We start from the raw sequence: 21,185 nt of genomic DNA, 5'->3' as shown, positions 1-21,185 counted from the left end.
AAGTCGCTATTAAAGGCCTTCGTCAGGCAGTGTATATAAAAATAGGCTGATAATGATGATGGTGATCTAGTAAGATGAGAATTCGTGAAGAATCAGAGTGGTATTGAATTTAAATACGATGGTACTGAGGTTTGAAATGTAAACATATACAATTCTAATTAGAGTAAAAATATTTTCTAAATAAAAAGTTTTTCCTCAATATATTTTTGATGACTCTAATTCACGCAAATTCTGTCCGCCAAAGCGCATAAACCATCGTTCATTGCCATACAAACGCATATGATGGCCGATTAACGATAGCCTTAAAAAAATTGGCTCTGGTTTAGCTCTGGTTAAACCTAATCGAGTAGGGATAGCTACAGACCCCCGGCTGCGCTTAGGCTTCCCTGGCTAAGCGAGCCCGTCTAGCGGCATCGCTTTCACGGCGTTTGGCCAACCGTTCAGGCACGCTCCTCTTGAGTGTCTTCAGAGCGCTGTCTCCTCTTCATTTCTACGACGATCCCTGGCCCCCTTCAGGCTGGCCGACTTCTCACCATCCATACTGCGGCCTCAACTATGGCTGCGGCGACGCGAGCTCTCCCCTTCTATACTCCCGGTTATCACAGCTGCGGAGCGTGGACTGTGACGTCATACAGAGTGCGTAGCGAGTGCCCTTCGGCTAAAATCCCTATAGAGTAAAAGTACCGCCATCTACTCTTTCCTCCGCCGTCTCCTCTCCTAAAGCGCTTGTATTTTTAATTTTTTTGCTTGCGAAAGCAAGTCGACGGTGGGGCCCATAGAAAGGCCACGTTGAAGCTTTCAGGCCGGACGCATGCCGCCGCCGCCGGAGACTGCGGCTGCGCAGAGTGACTTTCAACATGGCTCTGAGGCAAAAAAAAATATAAAGAAGTGAATGCGCGTGCTATCATCGTCCAATCGGAGATATAGGAGAGAGAGAAGCTGCGTTGATGAAAAGATGGCGGTGCTTTTCTTATATAGTGACTTTGCCAAAGCCAGGAGCGGTGGCCGCGTGGCGACCGCGACGAGGCGAGTTGCGTGGAGTAACGTCACACAGAGGGCGCGGTGAGCGCGCAGCTGTGGCAGTTGCCAGGCAACGGCGGACGCGCGCCTTCAAGGAGCGGTGGCCACGCGGCGACTGCGACGAGCCGAGTTGCTGGAGAATCGAGGGCTGTGGTGTGACGTCACAGTGCGGCCACGGCTCAAAGTGCGACGACGGCGAAGAGGCGAAAACCTGGCGTAATGTAGTTATCGCTACAAAATACCTGAATTTCATAGGGTCAGCCGTTTGTTTGAAGCCACCTCAGAACGTAGTCAAAAGAATCGTGGCGCAAATAAACTGTCTGTTTTTACGTGAACGCTATAAAAAATAACAGATAACGGCAAATTTATAATAAACTTCAGTTTCGTAACAGTTTCTTAAGCAGTATTTTTTATCTGTCTTACCAACTCCTGTGGGCTATTTTTAATCTGATACTTACTTTTTCACATGATAAACACTGCACACTTGCTACACTGCTATAAACATTTTCACATTTCTCACATTTTACAATTCCGGCGCGTAGAATTGCCATCTATGCTGCCGCCACAATAATAGATTTAATGTCCTGAAATGTTGTATCCTTATTTTTGCATACAGGCCCTAATTCTCTTTCGGTATGGCACAAACGGTCCTGTTTACTGTTTTCATACTCGGATTTTTCCATTGGTTGCTCGCTAATGCCGGGGGTGAGTATACTTCTCAGAGAAGCTAGCACAGTTGGGGCCAAGAACATCCTGTAAAAGAACTATCTTTCATCCTGTATCACTGTATAGGTGGAACATAACACCTTCCCAATATATAGCATCTGTGAAATGCGTATTGTGGGACTGTTTATCACTTTGTTCTGTTAGAGAAATAGGTAAGGTCAGCAAAAAAATACTGCCATCGTATCCATCCTTTCGAGGTAATTGCGGACGCTCATGCGATTAGCAATCTTTCTCAAGATGGGTGTGTAATTGTTGATTATACGTTTTATATAGGTTACGGACAAACGTACCACAATTTGGGTAAAGATCCCCAAGGACGCTAATCACTAATAAACGTGCTCGAAACGCTCGCAAGCACTTCAAACAAATGGTGATTTGTCATTTTCACTATACAGGGTGTTCCTTTTTAAGTTTTATGGAATTTTTACAAATCGCTTGTGGCAGGTAGCATAATTCTTATCGTTGAGCTGGGTTATTCGTAAGGCGGACATTAGTAGCACGAGAAATCAAATACATAGTCAACTAATTAACAAAAATTCACTAATTATCCTCTTAGTTAATCATTTTACGACACATATGGAAATTTACGAATTGTAGCCGGTGAGCTCGTCAGGCGTAGCCACTTGGAATGAATTTCCAGAATGACAGCTGTTTGGAGATATGCGCCATCAAACTCGCCGTCAAAATGCACTGTTGTTCCACTTACTTTTTTTACCAAAATGCTGTTTTATACATTGAAGCACAAAAGTAACTGGAACGCCCATCTATTTTGGTCCACATTTTGAAAAATAATATCTCGATACTGCTGTCATCCTGGAAATTCATTTCAAGTGGATGAGTTCTGCAAGCTCACCGGCTATAGTTCGTAAATTGCAATATTTGTCACAAAGTAATTAACTAAGAAGTTCATTAGTCATTTTTTGTTAATTAGTCGAATACGTGTTTCGATTTGTCGTGCTGCTAATGTCCGCCTCTTTGAATAACCCAGCCCAACGATAAGAATTATGCTACCTGCCATAGGCGATTTTTCAAAACTCCGTAATGCCTAATTTTGAGCAACCGGTATATGCACGCCACTAAATGTAGACTGTGGTGAACGGCCTAGGCAGACGGAAAGCCTTTCTGCGAAAGCGCCTCGAAAATATTCGGGCGCCTATTCCCGGTGTCCTTATAGCAGATTCAAACCGCTGCGTCACCATATTGCAGAACCTGCTCGAAAAAAGAGTAATGTTGAACATTAACCCTCCACCGTAGGTCAGTAGTTAAGCGATTTCCTGCAGATCACGAAGCTTTAACTCCCAGCCATGGCGGCATCAGTCCGAATTGGACGGAACTCAAGAATACTCGTCCAGACAGCATTTGGTGCATATCCAGAAAACTAATCTCCAAATGTGGAGTTTCTGCCCTATAACCACTCAAACTAATTTTTATAGGTTGAACACATTTTTAAGCATCTTGGAGTTGCAGCGGGTGCAGAACATTAGCTTACGAGATTTTCTGTATAGAGATGCTATAATAGGTTGTTGTACTTGTATAATACTTGCTTGCTCAGAGAACTTCGAAAACCAGGACAGAAGTATATCTTGATTTCGCTTGAAGGTCTTACGGGACCAGGGCTTGCTGGATAGTGGTAGTGCTGAGCAGATCATTTAAAAGGGCAGCGTGTAATAGTTGGCGGTTGACACGTGATCGTGCACTGGTGGTTGACACGCTGCCAGTTTAGGCCCAATTCTACTTGTTTTAAAACGTTTTCATCGTCGTGTGTCACACTGCTCCTATAAGTGACGACACCGTAAACGGTGAGCATAGTAAAGCAGAGGTAGCCAGGAGGCGCTACTGGTGTTTTAGTGGGCAAGTATACAGCAAGTGTCTCTTCAGGGTTACGATAAAAATATCCCATGTTCCAACAAGAACAGACATGCGCCTGTATGAACATTTGCTTTATCGTTATGCGCAAACCAGTGCTGTTTATCGCACTGCACGTACATAGGAGCGGACAATATTACACGTTGTAGCGCATAGCCGTCTGGTCCAATCTGAAGCTCGATCATTGTGCCTCAAGATGAACTCCTAGTTTGTTGTAGCGAAACCATAGTATGTGCTTCTCAAAACTGCTTCCTGCGTTCGCTAGGTTTGGCTTTACGGCGCTATCAGCCCGCGCTGTGGCACGGCATCTTGTGCGTATAGGCGCCGGGCGGCCCAACCAGACGTACGCGTTGGAAAGCGTCGCACGCGCCGCATCGCGCCTGGGCGCGTACGGCGTCAGGCGCGGAGACTGCGTCGCATGTGGACGCGTTGCGGCGTGGACACCTACGACTACCCCATTCTAGCCACTGTACTACTACTGCTAGGTTTTTTACGCCCGCACCGGAAGCTGCCACCGCGTCGCCCACGCGACGCTCCTCACGTGACCACGGAACGCCTATCACGTGACCATGGAAAACCAGCGTGACTTCCGGAACGACTCTTCGCGCGGCGTGCAGGCAAGCCCGGGCAAGCTGCGTGCTTTGTGTTCGTCGTTCAAAGCACGCAGCTTGCCCGGGCTTGCCTGCACGCCGCGCGAAGAGTCGTTCCGGAAGTCACGCTAGTTCACCGTGATCACGCCATAGGCGTTCTGTGGTCACGTGAGGAGCGTCGCGCGGGCGACCCGGTGGCAGCTTCCGGCGCAGGCGTAAAAATTCTAGCAGTGGTAGGTGTCCACGCCGCAACGCGACCACACGCAACTCAGTCGCCGCGCCTAACGCCGTACGCGCCCAGGCGCGATGCGGCGCGTGCGGGCGCTTTCCGACGCGTACGTCTGGTTGGGGCTTAAGGCGCCAGCGAACAGCGCCGCGAACGGTCGCAGTAAGAGCACTGGCATGTGTTGTAGACGATGGCCCGAAGGCACCCACGGCGTTATCAGTAATTTTGTCCAGCGGTTTTTATTGCAAATTGCATTCTTTTACTACTTCAGCCGTTTTGAGCCTATTTATCTAGCCTCTTACGCCCACCCAGTGGCCCAAGTTGTCTACCTGCTTGGGTCGCTACGTATGTGTTCCTAGTCGTGATGCTGTAGCCGTCGTGCCATTGTCGACATTCCAACTTTGCCATCCGACACTCTTCATGCCATGTCATGACGCCACCGTGATATGACATCGTGGCAGGACAACCAGGCCGTGTTACCAACTGCCGCTTCGGCGTTTGCTAGGAGATTGGATTGGACAGACATGCGCCAGCTTTCGATCGGGAGTACCTCATGCTCGTGAACAATCGCTAAACATCTGTCGTCTATAAGCTATCGCGTTGGCTGTGAGATTATTGACGACGGCAAAACATCCTGAGCCTGGAAAGCCACGGGGGGGGGGGGGGGGGAGGAGGAGTATTGGTGATTTATTGTAGTAGATGGTGAACCCCATATGCATGCATGGGAATATATATTGGCTCTCATTTTTCATGGCAGCATTGTCCAGAGATTATGAACGTATTTCTGCCATGTTCGAAAGGTGTTGTAGTGCCCCTTTAACCGACTGCTAAAGCATTTGCGGTGCAATTTTTACATAACGATATTATCTATCGTGTCTTCGAGCTAACCTTAGCCAACTACAATTATGCCAAGATACAATTATGAGACTAATGGTGTTCGATTGTTGCCTTTCGGATTCCTCGGGTGAATAGACAGCAGCTATTTTGCTTGTTTTTTTTTTACCAGTAATTCCTATTTTTAAGTTGCGCGCGACGTTTGAGCAGCGGCACGTTCCGCTAAGTGGCAGTGGAAGCTGAAGAGGAGGTTGAGCAGTGCAGCGTCTGTTGGAGCCTCAAAGCGTCTGTGTGACCTGGGCATCGAAAATGAATAATCACTAAGAAATACCTGCAAACATACCATTTAGTGCTTTCGTCGAAGTATATCTGAGAACCCTCTGACACAGCTTCGATGTCCTTGATGTATCAGCAGCTTATATTTTGGCATACATCTAGGAACGTTCTCTTTTTTCGGTGGGTAGCTAAGCTAAGCGGATTTTTCATGACCTGAACGCACTTAGTGAATAAAATATAGTTTTGATTGTACATTGGAGAAATAACTGCAGCTAGTGTTCTCAATTTGGAAAGTCCCGTCCTTTTTCCCTTTGTGAAAAATGTAAAAGCAGTGATGGGCGGGAAATTTATCAATGCTGCCTATGGTTGGAACTTCATTCATGGAAAATAATGTGTACGGTTTTTCTGAGGGATGGAACAATTTCACGAGTTTATGTTCTTTAGACGATCCCGCACCACAAGAAAAAGGAATAAAGGAATATGCGAGAATGGTAAGTGCAACTCTTTCAGCGTTATTCCTTCAGTGCTATCATTCCTTCAGTAGTTCAACAAAAGCATGTGTTGGCAACGTGCCTACCATATTTTTCGAGGTGATTAAACTGTCATAATCGACTGTATAGTGCTGTTATCAAACAGCATTTATTAGTGTACGCTAAGAATGCTGATACTTTTGACCTGTTTTGCCCAGTTTTAGTTGCCGTGGCTTCCATGGTGCTACAACTACCTAGCTCACTAATCCTTTTTTTTTCATGTTGTTGCCTAATCGTTAAGGTTAAGCCTGTCGACGTATTTAGAATGGTCTAGACGACTAATTATACAGAGTTCACCGTCCAGTTTGCGCCGTCGGCTGCGAACGCGCCAAAGGCATTCTGCTTCACGCTGGCGTGTCTCTCGCCGGAGCAAAACGAGATTCGCCCGGCGACGTGGTTGCCTTTCTGCCACTTTTAGCGTAGCAGTTTGCTTTGGTGGTGCTATCGCAAGCGAAGCAGTAGGCGATACACAGCTGATGGACGTTGAAACCGCAATCCGTAGGCGACAAGGCGCCACATACTAATCCGACGCTAATTGCCTACACGAGACCACATAAGTACATGGATTTGTCTGATCTTCGTGCTTGTGGATTTAGACGTTCTTGTGGTTTTGTTTATTGTGCTTTATATGCCTCAATAGCCTGTAAATTTCAGAGGATCATATGCTTTTCGTAGTGCAGATGATGCTACGAACGCGTATAATCAATCACTATATAAACAAAGAAAGCTCGCGACAACTTTCTGTGGCAATGAAGGGAAGGCTACGGGCGCGTGGCTGATGCACATGTGTTACCGCGCCAAGTAGTCCGGCAGCGTTTCACAGTGCTTTTGGTTGCTCGGCACACACGCTGAATCGACGCAGCAGCCACGTGCGACGGTATCGCGTTTGCTAAGTCGCGGAAGGGAAAAGCCGCAAAATAAGCAAGCTTTTACACTCAGTGGTGTGTTCTGTCTTATTTCATTGTTGCTAATACAGTGTTTGTTTTCTCTTCCACAGCCTACACTTACGTGGATTTAAACGCGGGACTCTTTTCAGAAGCGCTCTGACTTGTGCGCGCTTTGCCTCCGTAGCTTTCCCTTCATTGCCACAGAATGTTCTCCGCGAGTTATAATAATTTCAACAGATCACCTTGTCGGGGTGGCCAAATTGAAACGCCCCAAGCGTCTCAATGCACTGGCTTGCCCGGGATAAATTCACAAGGGCGTTTATGTCGATTGTCGATGCATGCGCCCGTGGCGTAATGATTTCAATATCGAGCTTCTCTGCTAGAGGTCCTGTGTACGAATCCTGCCATCGGACAATTTTAATAACGTTTCTCATTGTATGATTATTGACTACCAAAGCTGTGACTACCAAAGCGCTCCCTGTCGGTGTTCTTTAGTGTCTCGATGCAGTACTTCCATTCACGGCTCCTAGATGGCGGCGCCGGAGCCAATGTCACATCCGTTACATCCGCTACCAGAAATCAGTCGTGAAACCCGGCATAAAACACTTTCGTGTTAAAAAACTACAGTAGACTCCCTTTAAGACGAACTCGTAGGAATCATGAAAATTTGTTCGTCTTATAAGAAGTTCATCTTAACAGACGAACTTCATCTTACTTCAAACGCTAAATGAAGTAGACTTACCACGAAGGAACCATGACATAAAACGTCTTTATTTAGCTGAACTTAATATAGAACTGTCTTCAAGTGGTACTCTTTCTTGGTTTCATCCAGTCCGTGATGGATGTTTGTCGCTTCTATGCAAATCGGAGAGCATCCGCAAACGACGTTATCGCACCTAACCACCTTAAAAATCCTGCTGTGCCTTCGTGCTGCTGAAAAAAGTCCACTAGGGAGTTCAAGCAGGCATCTGCAGCCTCACAGGTCATTGGTGAAGGATCGGTAGCGGTGGCGGTCATTCCGAATGTTCGTCTTAACCGAAGAGTACGTCTGAGGCGATTCGTCTGAGGCAGATTTTTTTTTTGCACTGAGTCTATAGAAAACGAAACAAGCATTCCCATGTTGTTGCTTATATGCTAGAATTCGGATTAACCAAGTTTGTCTTAACGGGAGTTGACTGTATTTTCCGTTGACGACTGCCCTGCGGAGGTATAGATGGGGTACACACTATCCAAGGAAACCTTGATAAAATTAACCGAATGGCGCCTGCACACTATACACTGGGCGCGGACCTATAGTCTGGAAAATACTGCACTACGCTCAACTTCTTTGCATGGGTCGGAAATACAGGTATAAGCAGTCACTTAATATGCTTCAAGAAAGACTAAACCGTCTGTCTAATCGCAAAGCGCTGCTAGGTGCCATCACAAAAAAAAGAAAAAAAAAGAATATTTGTGTTTTGATGTCTTCGCTAAGATATGAAGATATTCGGGTACCTAATAATGTTCTTTTTCCTGCAGTTACTTCGGAACAACAATCTGGTCTTGAAATGGGCTCCTGTCGATCCTTTTAAATATCTTGGTGTTAAATGCCTGTCTTCATCTGTTGTTACGGCGATTCAAGGATTGGTCTCCCACCGTGTGTATTTCCGAATCTCCTTTGGGGTAAGTGTCTTCACATAAGCAACGGAGTTTTCTTAATACCGAACTATGCTGTTTAGTTTATTACGAGCTTTAGTGGTGTGTTATGTATAGGGCAAGTGCATAAACCTAACACTGATGCCGAAGCCTCATCGCGGCTATGAAAAGCTGGAGAGCGCTTCTAGGCAGAGTCAGGAAAAGCTACGACGTAAAACTGATTTAGTATCGCGAAAGTATGCGGGAAATAAAAAAAAGACTTAAACATAACTTTTCTTCTATGTAAAAACAGTCTACACAAAAGTAGTATGCATTCTGTTTGATAATTTCAAGAATCCCTAATACGTAAAAGGAGCTGTCATGACCGGGAAACACGGACGAGTTGGTGGAAGTTCATATCTGACAAGCAGAAGCGCCAACTAGTAGGAACGAAAACGCTCAAAACAGAAGCGCTTGTTTTCTCTTCCTCTTTTTTCCCACTTCGTCTAGTTAGCACTGCTGAAAGTCAAATTGGAACGGCCGTGTTGGCAAGGGCGTTCATGATGGATGGTGGTGGCTCTCATTGTCGAAGTACGGACAATATTTTAATTTAGGCTCACTGCCACAGTAATTGGACATTGCACCCAACTGTACCAGCAGGACTTCAGCTGTTCGCGACCCGTGCGTTCGTGTCGACAAAAAAAAAATTCACCGAGGATTACGATACTCCCTAATGCGAAATTTGACCGCAGCTTTATAAGTGTTTTTATATCGCGATATATTATTTAAGAGAGACATGTAGCAGAGTCGGCAGTCGTTGAAATCTGATGTGCGGGTCAAGCGCGTCGGATTTTATACATGACTCGTCGAAGGTTCCAGGCTAATCGCTGGTGCCGCTTGACTTCGACAAAATGCTACACAATACAAAAGTCGCTCATACAATCCGATTACATAACAATTGCAAACCAGGACAATCGAAACAAGCGCGAACGAGACCAAACTAAGTAAACGAAACAAGCACGAGTAAGAGTTGACGTGAGCAGACGATAGTACGAAACGAGCAGTCCGGCTGAGACCGGATACGAGTACGCATCGAGCGGTCGGCCGGGTTCGAATTAAACCAGTTTCCCGCGCGCACGTCACTGATCGGATATCTTGTCGGGTTTGGAAGTTAGCCAAAGATCAGTAGGCCGGTTGGCTTTGGGAGCCCACGGTAATACCACAAATGAGGCAGTGCAGAGTGACATGGGTTGGGCCTCTTTTGTAGTCAGAGAAGCACAGAGCAAAATTAGTTTTGAAGAAAGGCTCAGGAACATGGATGAAAATAAATGGGCGGCTAAAGTGGACAAATATCTCTACATGAAACGAGTGGACACAAAATGGAGGAAGAGGTCAAGGAAGTTGGCAACTAAGTACAGGGTAATCGAAACTGCAAATAGACAACCAGGATTCATCAGAAAGAAAGTGAGAGAAATAGAGACCGTGAATTGGATGCAAAGAATGGAAACAAAGAGGACAATAGAGATTTACAAGAATGAGAAGAAAGAAATTAGAAGGGAGAAGTTGTACGATAACACAAAGGGCAGCGCCTTGCTATTTGAAGGCTCGAGCCGGTGGCCTAAGGACGAGAACATACCGGAGAAAATAGTCGGTGCTAGATGAGCCGTGTGTATGCTGCAGTAAAGATCCCGAGACCACTCAGCACATCCTAATGCAATGCGACGGGATCCACCCAATGAAAACCTCTAGGTAACGTGCAACTCCCAGAAGCGCCTGGGTTTAAAGTGGAAGGAAACATCAACAGATCAGCCGTAGAGAAAAGCAAGAGGCGATTAGAGAACTGGTGGAAAAAAAAGGAGGGAAAAGATGGATACGACCTGATCTATTAAAATTATAGGTAGCGGTAGAAGGTAAACTTATGAAAAAGAAAAAGAGTAATGAGACGTATACAAAAATTTATAGATAAAGAACATGTATAGTATGGCTGATTGAATCAAGCATGCTAGGTGACTATTTGTCGCCGCCCCGTTTCAAAGGGGATGCCAGTAAATCATCATCATCATCAACAGAGCAACTGAACAGAGTCTCCTCCAAGGCCTCTCGTGTGGGAACGAGAAAAGAGGGGAGAGAGGAAAAAAGAAAGAAGGGCAAGCAGGAACCATGTGGTAGGCGTCAGCCAGGACCCCACAATGGCAATAGTGCGCACTTGTATTAGGCAGAAAATGGCGAGCCAAAGCAGGACAAAACAGGGTTTTGGTCTGTAAGCTGCGCAGAGTTCGCTCATCGGCCTTAGACAGACCCCGGACAGGGGCCGGAAAGAGCCGACGACCATCGCGGTATTAGGCGAAGATTTCACGGAAAGATCTGAGGGACTGGGTTGCAGGATCAGGTGAGGGGGGAGAAGGGGTAAAGGCCCGGGGAAGAAGCGCACGGGCGGCCGCATTGGCGGCCTCGTTACCAGAAAGACCCTCGTGACCCGGGGTTCACGAGGGTCTTTCTGGTAACGAGGCCGCCAATGCGGCCGCCCGTGCGCTTCTTCCCCGGGCCTTTACCCGTGACCCGGGGTTCACGAGGGTCACGAGACCAGATAAATCGGACGGGGTGAGGTATGAAACGCCAGGAGGCGACCTGGAGTAGGCGAGCCGCGAGGGGTGAGACAGAACCGGCAAGGTATCGGGAGCAGGCGGAGTGCAAGTACGAGATGATTACCCTTGCGTTGGGGTAGGAGGCAGCGAAGGCTATGGCCACCTCCTCCACCTGAGTTGAATTATAGGCCCGAAAGGTGAGGCCATCAATCGTGTTTCCCTTGTGGATCACGGCAGCCGAAAAGTATCCAGAGGGGGAAGGACCCGGGACATCTACATAGAAGACTCCTGGGTGTTTTAAAGCTCCTGAAAATAAAGCAATGTCAGTTGTACGCTCACGTTCAAGCGCAGCCGTGGTCCATAGCGTTCGTTCGAGTTGGCGAAAAACAGAGTGCCGAATTACTGCTGCCCGTGGACGCCGACGGCGTCTCATGCATGCCACACTGTCTCGCGAAAGCTATTGCATCCACCAGCGGCCTGCGACACTCCCTTTTCCGAATAAATAAATTCATTCATTCGGCGAAAATGGACAGTCAAGAATGCCGGCGGTGTGTGCCATGGAAATTGTGAAATGGCTTGTTTCCTTTACGTGCGACTTCTAATTGAGTCGCTCCTGTGTGCTGTACTGGTTTTCAAAATATAAAAAAATGATTGCTTCAAAAAGTGTACTTTCTACGCTCGTTCTCTATAGCCAAAATATTTTATCGCTTGCCATAGGATGGTATTGCAGCGTAGTGTGTGCGTTTGGATACGTATAACAATTAAGCACGGCTAAGGCAAAAAGCAGAGGAGACATTGAAGTAATCTGTTCACAAGAAGAGCTCCTAACTCCACTAACAAGGCTGAAACTGTAACCGCCAGAAAAACGTTGGGAATACGAGTACATGGCGTAGTAACACAGCCACGGAAGCTCCGCCCACGTAGCTTTAGCTGTGCTGCCACCGAAAGTTGTCGCCGGGTTATAGGTGGTGTCGAACTTAGGCCCGTATTGAAAAACGCAACCTTATTTCAAACCCATGCTTGACTAGATTTAAATGACGCCTGTCGTGAACGTGCCGGACGAAATGCATTGCCTCCTCGGCATGTTCACGCCAGGCGTCACTCAGATGAAGTCAAGCATGGGCCTCAACTTAAGTTGCGTTCTTGAATACGGCGATTAGTAGTGACGACTGGAGATCTTAATACGCTACGCTAACTTATTAGCAAAAGGATTTCTTAGAGGTGGCTTCGTTCAACTTGCTACTGCTGTCATACTGAATCGTCCGGCCGTGCATATGTTTGACGAATCGTACTACCCCTTTCCACTGTCAACGAGAATATGCAGAAAAACCAAAGCGAGAGCTAGCGACAAAGAAAATACCAGTGTCTCTCGGCATACGAAAATACAGAGGCGGCATTGAGTCACGAGGGCAAGCAAGAGTGCCGTTAGACGGTCAATAGAGTTTTAAATTACGGGGACGCAAGCGTTGGGGCCCCAAGCACTAGTGCCGTGGTACTGCGCATGCGCAGACCCTTCCGCGCATGCGCAGTATTGTCTCCTTGAGCGTTAGGGGCCCCAACGCTTGCGTCCCCCTAATCTAAAACTCTCTAATAAGGTTTCATCGCCTCACAAGAGAACGCGTGCCTTTCACGGCTGGGGAACGATTTTTTTTTCATGTGTTAAAATGTTTTTTTTTTTCAATTTCTTATTACGCCTATATATATCAAAATTTTTTTCAAAATATTCTTGTTTTTTTTCAGATGGCTTGGGTGACATGGTATGTATAACAAGGGGGGCCATATAAATTGAGTATCACTAGCAAAACTTGCACACGAGCAAGTCAAAAAAGGGGGATGCCTTGACCTAAGGCACTGAACATGATCTCAGAATTCATAATTCATAATTGCCCCAATAGTGCGAAGCAAGGATGGCCTCACCGAGGGCGAGACGACTAGCGCAAGCCCTCGCCGTCAGCAGCATCACATTCGCGCAATCACATCAAACCACGCGCAAAACGGTTACCGCGCGCACAGACAGATATATCGAGAGAAAAATATTTCGGAAATATATTTAGAAGCATAAATATTCAGAAAGCTATTCTCAATTTCTGAGAAAGATACTATGTTTTTGTCGTTACGCTTGGAAAAATTTTTTGCATGCGAACCTAAACCATTATGAACTGCTACGATCTTTTTTTTTCTTCTTCTTCTTCCGGAGAGGAACCGGAACGGAACATTTTTCAGTGGAACGAAACTGAAACCAGAACGAAAAACATTTCGTTGCGACACCCTGCTTTACCGTACTTCGTGTTCTACGTCTAAACATATTTAATGGGGTAGGAATTCGTAAATCTAGCAGTAAGATCATTCCTGGCTATCGATCCTCTACTGTAAGTATTCCTGTTTACTGATGGGCTAAGTCACATGAACTGCATTTTTAGACTCTCCTGTTTATAACAGCCGCGCGCGTTCTGCTAAGCAATCGTGTGCTCCTCCAAGTCTAATAGCAAAGTGAGTGACTCTCCTCTCTTGAGCCCCACGAACATAGCAGAATATTAAGTATATGAATGCGTCGTTAAGATGAATGCCAACGTACTGCGCCACCAGAAGCTTACGGCCTTCATGGTTAGAACTTTCGGGGGGATGGTTAGAACTTTCTAAGAATGTGAAGACGAAAGCCTACTGGGACCTTCTGTTGATCTGCTGCTTGTTGCTGTTGCGTACTTTCTCGCTCTTCCCCGCCCGCGACTAGGGCCTGGTGCGCCGTCACCCATAGAGGTTTGGAATGAAGGTTTTAGCCCACGCGGAGAAGGTATACAAGGCGCGCGAGTGTGCTGCCGTTCTGTAAACGGCGGCTGCACGCTCGCTACGCGTGCCTCCGCTGGCATTTCCTTCCTCCTCATCAGCGCCGCCGTTGCCCTTTCCCTCAAAGCCCTCCCGCGCCGCCGCTGACATTTTCCTCCTCCTCATCATCAGTGCTGCCGTTGCCCTTTCCCTCAAAGCCCTCCCGCGCCGCCGCTGACATTTGCCTCCCCCAAAAGGCGACATGAGAAGGCGAGGAAACGCTATTAGAGACACGACAGCGGTTGCGGACAAACTAGATAAACTTAAGTTCGAGGCATGGTACGCTACGTTTCTGCTATTCCTAAAAAGTAAACACCATGAAAGTTTTTCAAGCGGACAACTGATGCACGGCGGGCAGACGCGAAGCCGCATTAAAGCACCATAGCGTGTATGCGACACTACGGAAGCGGTTGCACGTCAAAATAATGCTTCTGTGCCCGCCGCGGCATCTTTACGGCTTTACTCGAGGTCGCCGCTTAGATACCGAGCGCGGCCGACGCATTTCAACGCAGGTGAAATACCAAAACGCTCGTGTCCATGGATTTAGGCGCCCGTTAAATGACCGCAGGTGGTCAAAATTATTCCTTAGTCTGCCACTATGGCGTGCCTGATAATCCGATTGCGGTTCTGGCTCGTACAGCCCCCCAATTCAAATAAAGTTGAACGCTTCTGCCATGACGTGGTGTACCATGTGACTCAATGACAATGTTGACCTTCACGGAGAATATGGACAATGGCACATAACAACGTCAAGAGCAAGCACGTCTCGCTGTGACGTCTGTGTACTGCGCGGCCAAACAGCAGTGGTGCATGCCAGGTAATGTTGAACATCAACTTGCTGCTCTCGTATTGCACTAAACGCTGCAGAAAATAAACATTCGCTGTCAACATCACCGCTAATTATCGTCAATCAAGGCAAACCTCACAGAAAGCTTCGCGCACATCGATACACGCGCGGTGCGTGGGATCCGCATTATTTTTTGTATTGTTACTTGCTCTAATGTTTGCCGTCCGCGTGAACATTTCTGTATGGAAAATAAGGCTCCCGTCTTAGACCATATACTATTACTTTTGCTTTCACCATGGGGTCAATAATTGACAGTTTGATTTTAACTCTTATAAAATAGTGGTAACATATGTCTCCAGTTTTTCAATAAAACCATCACTTATGTAAAGTTCAAATTACCACCTGATGATGTACAAAACTCTTGCGACAATTTCTACCGTGGCTTTCTACGAATTTTAACATTATGGCGCCCTGGTACTTAGGAGTACTTGCTCGAAAGTATTTTTCTTCGCCCAGAGCAAGCGTACATTTGATATTTGAACACGAACAGCGTAATTTTATACTAGTAGAATTGTGCGAATAGAGATGTCCAAGGAATATTATACAAAAAAAAAAAGAACTTGCACAGATGGTTACGAGTTTATAACGCGAATGCTTAGTCGCTAGCTATGGTGCTGACTAGGCATTCTCGCTCCCGATCTCAAGCTCGCGGAATAGCTGCGAGGTATCTTCCTTTATGGTATTTCAGGGTGAAAGGTGTTTTAAAGCGTTCTTGTTTTAACTATACGCTCCTGTGTGGCGCAGTACGGACCGCAGTAGCGCGTCGAGACATGCATTGCAGCCCATATATTATAACAGGGCGCATTCCTGTCGCCTTTTCTTGTTTATAGGAAATTTGCTTGCACTGGGCCTTCCTTCATGGAAAGTTGAAATTAATAATATTGCCATACTTTTTGTTTCCTTTTTATTGATATACACTGAAAACGCTCAACTTTGGTCCTAAGCAAAGAGTAATGAAATGTGTTGTTCCCGGTCTTGATCTCGCCACATGCGTAGTTTCTTCGGCGAATTCGCTTCGCAACGCTACACAATGGTCAGAATTTAGGCTGCATATAGTGCGCGAGAGGCAATGTCACAGGTGGTCGATCTTCGACAGCCGCGCCATAACATGGCGAATGCGTACGAGGTTCCGGATAGTTCGGAGCAGGTTCGGAGCAGGTTTTGCACACAGTCTAAAGACGCTCAGGCCGTTTACATTGGGGCTATTTTCTGCGCAGAGGCAGTATTTGCCAACGGTTGTATCAAAGATAATTGTATGGAGATGTAAACGCATTGATTATGCATGCTAAATCTACTCGTGCATAGATATTCGCCAGGATTTACAGTTCCAAGTGACCTTGCATTGCCTGATATAAATGGAATGTTGTGTGTCACACATAGCGAGTTTCAGATGCCCTCAATGATCTGATTGAACGGTTAAATTATTTTCGCACGTGCAACGCGCACATCTAAAAACATCTAAAAGGGTTTCCCAAATGAAATGTATTCACCGTTATATTAGTCAATAATGTTCTTATCACTACATGAAAATTAACTATCTTTTGTTCTTCGGCAACACTGTCAAGCCAAGTACACACTATATCTGAATTGTAGTAGGCTCATGACACTTCTTCTGTAACATACCGAGCACACATGTTCCCGAATTTCGCACATGTGCATTTACCAAGCGCACTAGCATCAATATCCAATGCTTACGTTTAAATTAATTTCAATCAAATGCTTACATTTGCAATAATTTCAATCACCTTTATTAACAACTTGTGTGTTTTATGAAGACATGCTTCTACAATATTTATAGCGCGCTACATTCCTCTGGTACGTAGGTAGCTGTACTGGTACTGACACCTGCATTGGGATCTTGTTGTAACTGCTCTACTATATAGCTTTACTGTTATAATAGTCTTTCATTTCTGCCTTGGCTTTCGCGCTCTATAAAAATGTACCGTGCATATCGACGGCGTAATGGGTTATCATAGGTCATTTATTACCAGAAGGCCTTCAGTTGCAATTTTGCGATCGCTTTATGTAAATAATGTATTCAAAGATGTTTCCTTACAAAAATTATTAAGATTCAACATTGAATACACGGTTATAAAAATAAATGTTCATTGGTTCTCGTTTTACTAAAATAATTAGATGGTGGGAAACTGAACACTCAGCTGCATCGGGCTGCTTGTAATAGATAATGTGTATTATTCAGGGCACATCTCTAAATCTGAGATGGTTTTTTCTCTTAATTGTAGTGTTTATCAACTAACAATGAGAGTCAAGCAAAAAGGAAACGACATTTTTCTCGTGATAGCAGACAATGGTGAGTTGTTGCAATCTTCATGCCTCTTTTTTAGATCAATCACATAAAATTTGACCATTGCAGTCAAAAAGGAATGACAGAAAATATAACAAGTTTGGCCCTTTTCGTAGGATAACACCTTGAAAATTGCACAGCCTAGTATTTATATGAATTACCGCTACATGACGGTCAAAACAGATACGAACGAATGTAGTGGACGAATCAGTTTTTCCTGAAAAGTTTCAGCTTTGCATACAACGCACTGATTCCAATGTTCTTGCAGAAACAAGTAAATCCCATCTGTTGAAGCTCCAAAAATTATGAAAACAGAATACCTAAGCTTAGCATAGACCAGACGAGCAGTTTTATCTGGTTACTAAGCAGGATCCCTATAGAGATAACGAATTTTTTTCTCTTCACGTATGGAGAATACAGTTGTGGCGGAGTTCTTAAAAGGAGCAAAAATTTCAATTTTATTGGCAATTTTATTGGTAACGTGCTGGTTCTATAGGCTAATAGCCTTTATTTGATGGCCCATCCATATTTTACAATATTTGAGTGAAACTATGCATTTTTTCTGCACCACTTTCACAGGTAATTCTGCTTTGAACGACTAGCAATTGTTCCACTCAGCATTTCCTTTATATCTAATATTAGCACAGTAATGAAATAACTCACAGGTCTCTATGCTTTCTCGAGAGACTGCATTTGCAAAAACTGCAATCTCTGCAGTCTACTGCAATAACTGCAGTCTGACTGCTGTAAATTATTATAAATACCTAGGTGTAATAATCACTTCAGACCTCCGGTGGAATGACCACATCACTTTTATAGAAAAGAAAGCCATGAAAAAACTTGGATACCTAAGAAGGTCTCTACTCCAGACGACTCAAGAAATAAAATTATTGGCTTATAAAACCTATATCCGTCCACTTTTGGAATATGCCTCCGTGGTTTGGGATCCGTACACTAAGAAAAATATTGATAAACTTGATAACGTACAGAGAAAGTCCGCTCGTTTTATCTTTCGCTCGTACAGTCGTCATACTTCAGTTAGTGCTCTTCTTCAAACAGTGAAGTTGGAATCCTTGCAACTACGACGACATCGCGAAAGATTAAAATATATGTACTTGCTCTATCATGTTAAGCTTGGCATTGCCTCCAGTGCATACATCGAAAAAGTTACGCGACGACCCACGCGGGTGTATCATTCAAAAAATTAAAGGAATTTTCTTGCAGGACTAAAACCTACAAGCATTCTTCTTTTCCGCGAACTGTACGTGAGTGGAATGGTCTCCCGAGTGATGTTGTGGATGCAGCAACAGTGCCTTCTTTTTTAGCGCAGCTGAAACAATTGTAACAACCGTTTTTTTTTTGTCATCGTATCTGTTCTAATCCTTTTGCTGTTCTGGCTTTGGCACATCTTTCAGTATATGTTCTGCATTGTGTAATTTATTTGTATTTCTCTAAATTTGTTCCCAATTGTGTGTTCAGTGTTTTTCTTTTTTTATCTCAACACTTTTGTTTAACATTACAGTGTGCTATAATGTATTCTGTTCAATCTTAGAGACATTGTCTCACTGCCTACTCCTGCTTACGGCCTTATTCTAAGGCTAGCACAAACCTTGTAAATAAAATAAAATAAATGTGAGATCTTAACTTTGGTTTCTACGGTATTTTCATATGTGAGTTATAAAATATGACTGCTACTGCTTTCTACATATAACTGTATTACAGCATTCCTTGTTGTCAGTATGCCTTTGTACTTGCACAGCCTCACATCGATGAGCATAGTCCTCTCCTTTTGTGAACATTGGCTAGTCACTTTCCTATATGGCACCTTACGTTTATTCTTTATCGATTTCTTCATTATGAACTGGGAAAGTGCTGGAGAAACTACAGTACGCCGCAAGTTTTCCACAAAATGAAAGATTTTGTCTGTTTAGCAGTTGACTGTCAAGCGCGAAGCAGGGACTGACGATTCATGTAAATGAAAAAAAATAGATATATTATGTTCCACATAGTGTGTGATAGAGACCATAAATATCACCGACCAAGCACTCCGTATAGACGGTTAACCAGCGAAGCTGAAACGTTCAGCGCCCGTGTTCATCACTGGGTTAATCCCGACGGTACATTAAAGTATTTCTCAATTATTGGTCACATCTTTGTGTTTCTTAATGAGGTTACAGACACGTTCGGCTGCGACGGAAAAAACGACGTCACTGACGGTATGCCCACAGTCCACCGTTGTCGCATTGCCACCTTCAATTCCTCAAAATTACATTGCTTCAAAGTTAAATCTATCCCTCACGTAAGACAATTAATGGCTCATACCCCCTTATGTAATAGCTCATACCCCCGTAAACGCGGCCTCCCCACTACGAAGACAGAAGAGTAGTGAAATTCAACGCTGAAATGATGAGCGGCAACGGAGTCAGCTGTGGAAGAAGATGACGAACGCGGTAGCAGTGGCACGAAAGTAATCGCACGGTTGCGCCAAGGGGCACCAACGAGCCAGCTGTCGATGAAGACGACGACGCTTGAGTGATGATAGTTTCTGCGTACAGGCGACAGACGGACGAATAGGCTAGCGATATACGGCTTCGCTGTAAAAGCAGCCTTGCAGGTCTTTGCAACGGTCGTCACATTGTCCTAGGCATTATACTACAATCGCTTTTTTTTCGTTAGTGCAAGAAATTGCGTGTAGTTTCTGCGAAAATTGGTTGTCTCTTCCATAGTATCGCACGTACACTTCTCTACTAACATCCAACTAGTTATTTCAGATGTTCACCATGTGATGATTAGGATGATGATTTCCATACTATGGCACCTACCCACAACGGGGGATTGGCCAACAAGTGTGTTCGTGGTCGCATTGAAAATATGTGGCCAACAAGCGTGATGATATTTAAAATAAGAAATGAAGAAGACTGATGAATAATTATGAATAAAAAGTAAATATATGATTTGTCCCATTGTGTAGCACGGGTCTGTGAGACCACAAGCACGCAGCAGTTTTCTTTGCGCCAAAGCCGCAGAAATGTTTCGTGCCCATATTTGTATCAATTCACTACCCGTTTCACAGAAGCATAGTTTCACATTCATTTTGACATGTGCATTGGATCGGCATATTTTTTTACAACGAAGCTGTTTATGGTTAGGATTACGTGCATTTTTCGGGTCCGTCAACAAAAACTATCATCATAAGCAATGGCTCGATCGTCGTCGTCTTCTTCCACAGCTGTCTCGTTTGTGCCCCTCCGCGCAAACGCGCTCGTGCCACTGCTCACTCGTTCGTCATCGTCGTCTTCTACCACAGCTGGCTCCGTTGCCGCTCATCATTCCAGTGTAGAATATCACTTCTCTTGCGCCGTCGTTATGGGAGGCTTTGTTATTGTTATTTGTTATTAGAGTTTTTGTTATTTACGGGGGTACGAGCTATTCATTGTCTTACGTGACGGATGCATTGAATAACAGAGGTGATACGAAAACGTGTGTGCGTACCTATCGTCACAATAACCACCGATCAGTACAATAAATATGTTGGTACCTTTGTTCAAAAATTGGAGGACGCTTAAACTTCGCCTTTAAGAGTGGAACGCGACAGCGTTATCGGGCCCCGTTCATATCGCATTTTTGTTTCTGTGAGCTTCACCGCAACACAGAACGTGGGAAAGCCAGCTTACAAAGACCAAGCTTACACCAATCCCCTTAATGTCGGCTTCACCTTTAAACAGAAATACATTGCTAGGAAGACGTTTTTCCAGAGGCAATATAAGTCGTCTTATATTAAAATGTGAAGGCCCTAGCACCTTCTTTATTGATTTTATTAGTTTGCTATTGCCGCGACGCGCGCACGTGTTCGAAGCACATTAGGCAGGCGAAGTCCCAATTTGACCTGCCGAGGATTCGAGCGCCATCTGGATAGCACTTTCGCTCGATACACCCTGTGTTTGGCGCAGCATAGCCTGAGTCGCTTTTGCGCCACTAAACTCCATTAACTAACTAACTAACTAACTCAAGCGCACCGGTTGGGGTGATAGAAATGCTGGAAAAGAGGTTTGTGCT

The 21,185-nt window shown here is 45.1% G+C and overlaps 1 protein-coding gene across 4 annotated transcripts in view; it reads left to right on the top strand.

The window, feature by feature from the left end:
• LOC125939989 (uncharacterized) overlaps positions 1–21,185 on the top strand; it is a 30,996-nt gene that overhangs the window by 5,739 nt on the left and 4,072 nt on the right. For 2 of the 4 annotated variants that reach the window (XM_049655599.1, XM_049655598.1), the window contains exons 2-6: positions 1,637–1,725; positions 5,983–6,029; positions 8,474–8,617; positions 12,895–12,911; positions 17,068–17,135. In XM_049655599.1, coding sequence (XP_049511556.1) covers positions 1,656–1,725; positions 5,983–6,029; positions 8,474–8,617; positions 12,895–12,911; positions 17,068–17,135 — 346 coding nt within the window. In that variant the 5' untranslated portion in view covers positions 1,637–1,655. The remainder of the gene's footprint in view (positions 1–1,636; positions 1,726–5,982; positions 6,030–8,473; positions 8,618–12,894; positions 12,912–17,067; positions 17,136–21,185) is intronic. The other 2 variants (XM_049655601.1, XM_049655600.1) reach the window with 1 other exon arrangement.

This window comes from Dermacentor silvarum, chromosome 9 (genome assembly GCF_013339745.2).
Source record: "Dermacentor silvarum isolate Dsil-2018 chromosome 9, BIME_Dsil_1.4, whole genome shotgun sequence".
NCBI classification, from domain to species: domain Eukaryota; kingdom Metazoa; phylum Arthropoda; class Arachnida; order Ixodida; family Ixodidae; genus Dermacentor; species Dermacentor silvarum.
The sequence above is the reverse complement of the archived record's forward strand: the minus strand, read 5'-3'. Positions and strand labels throughout refer to the sequence as shown.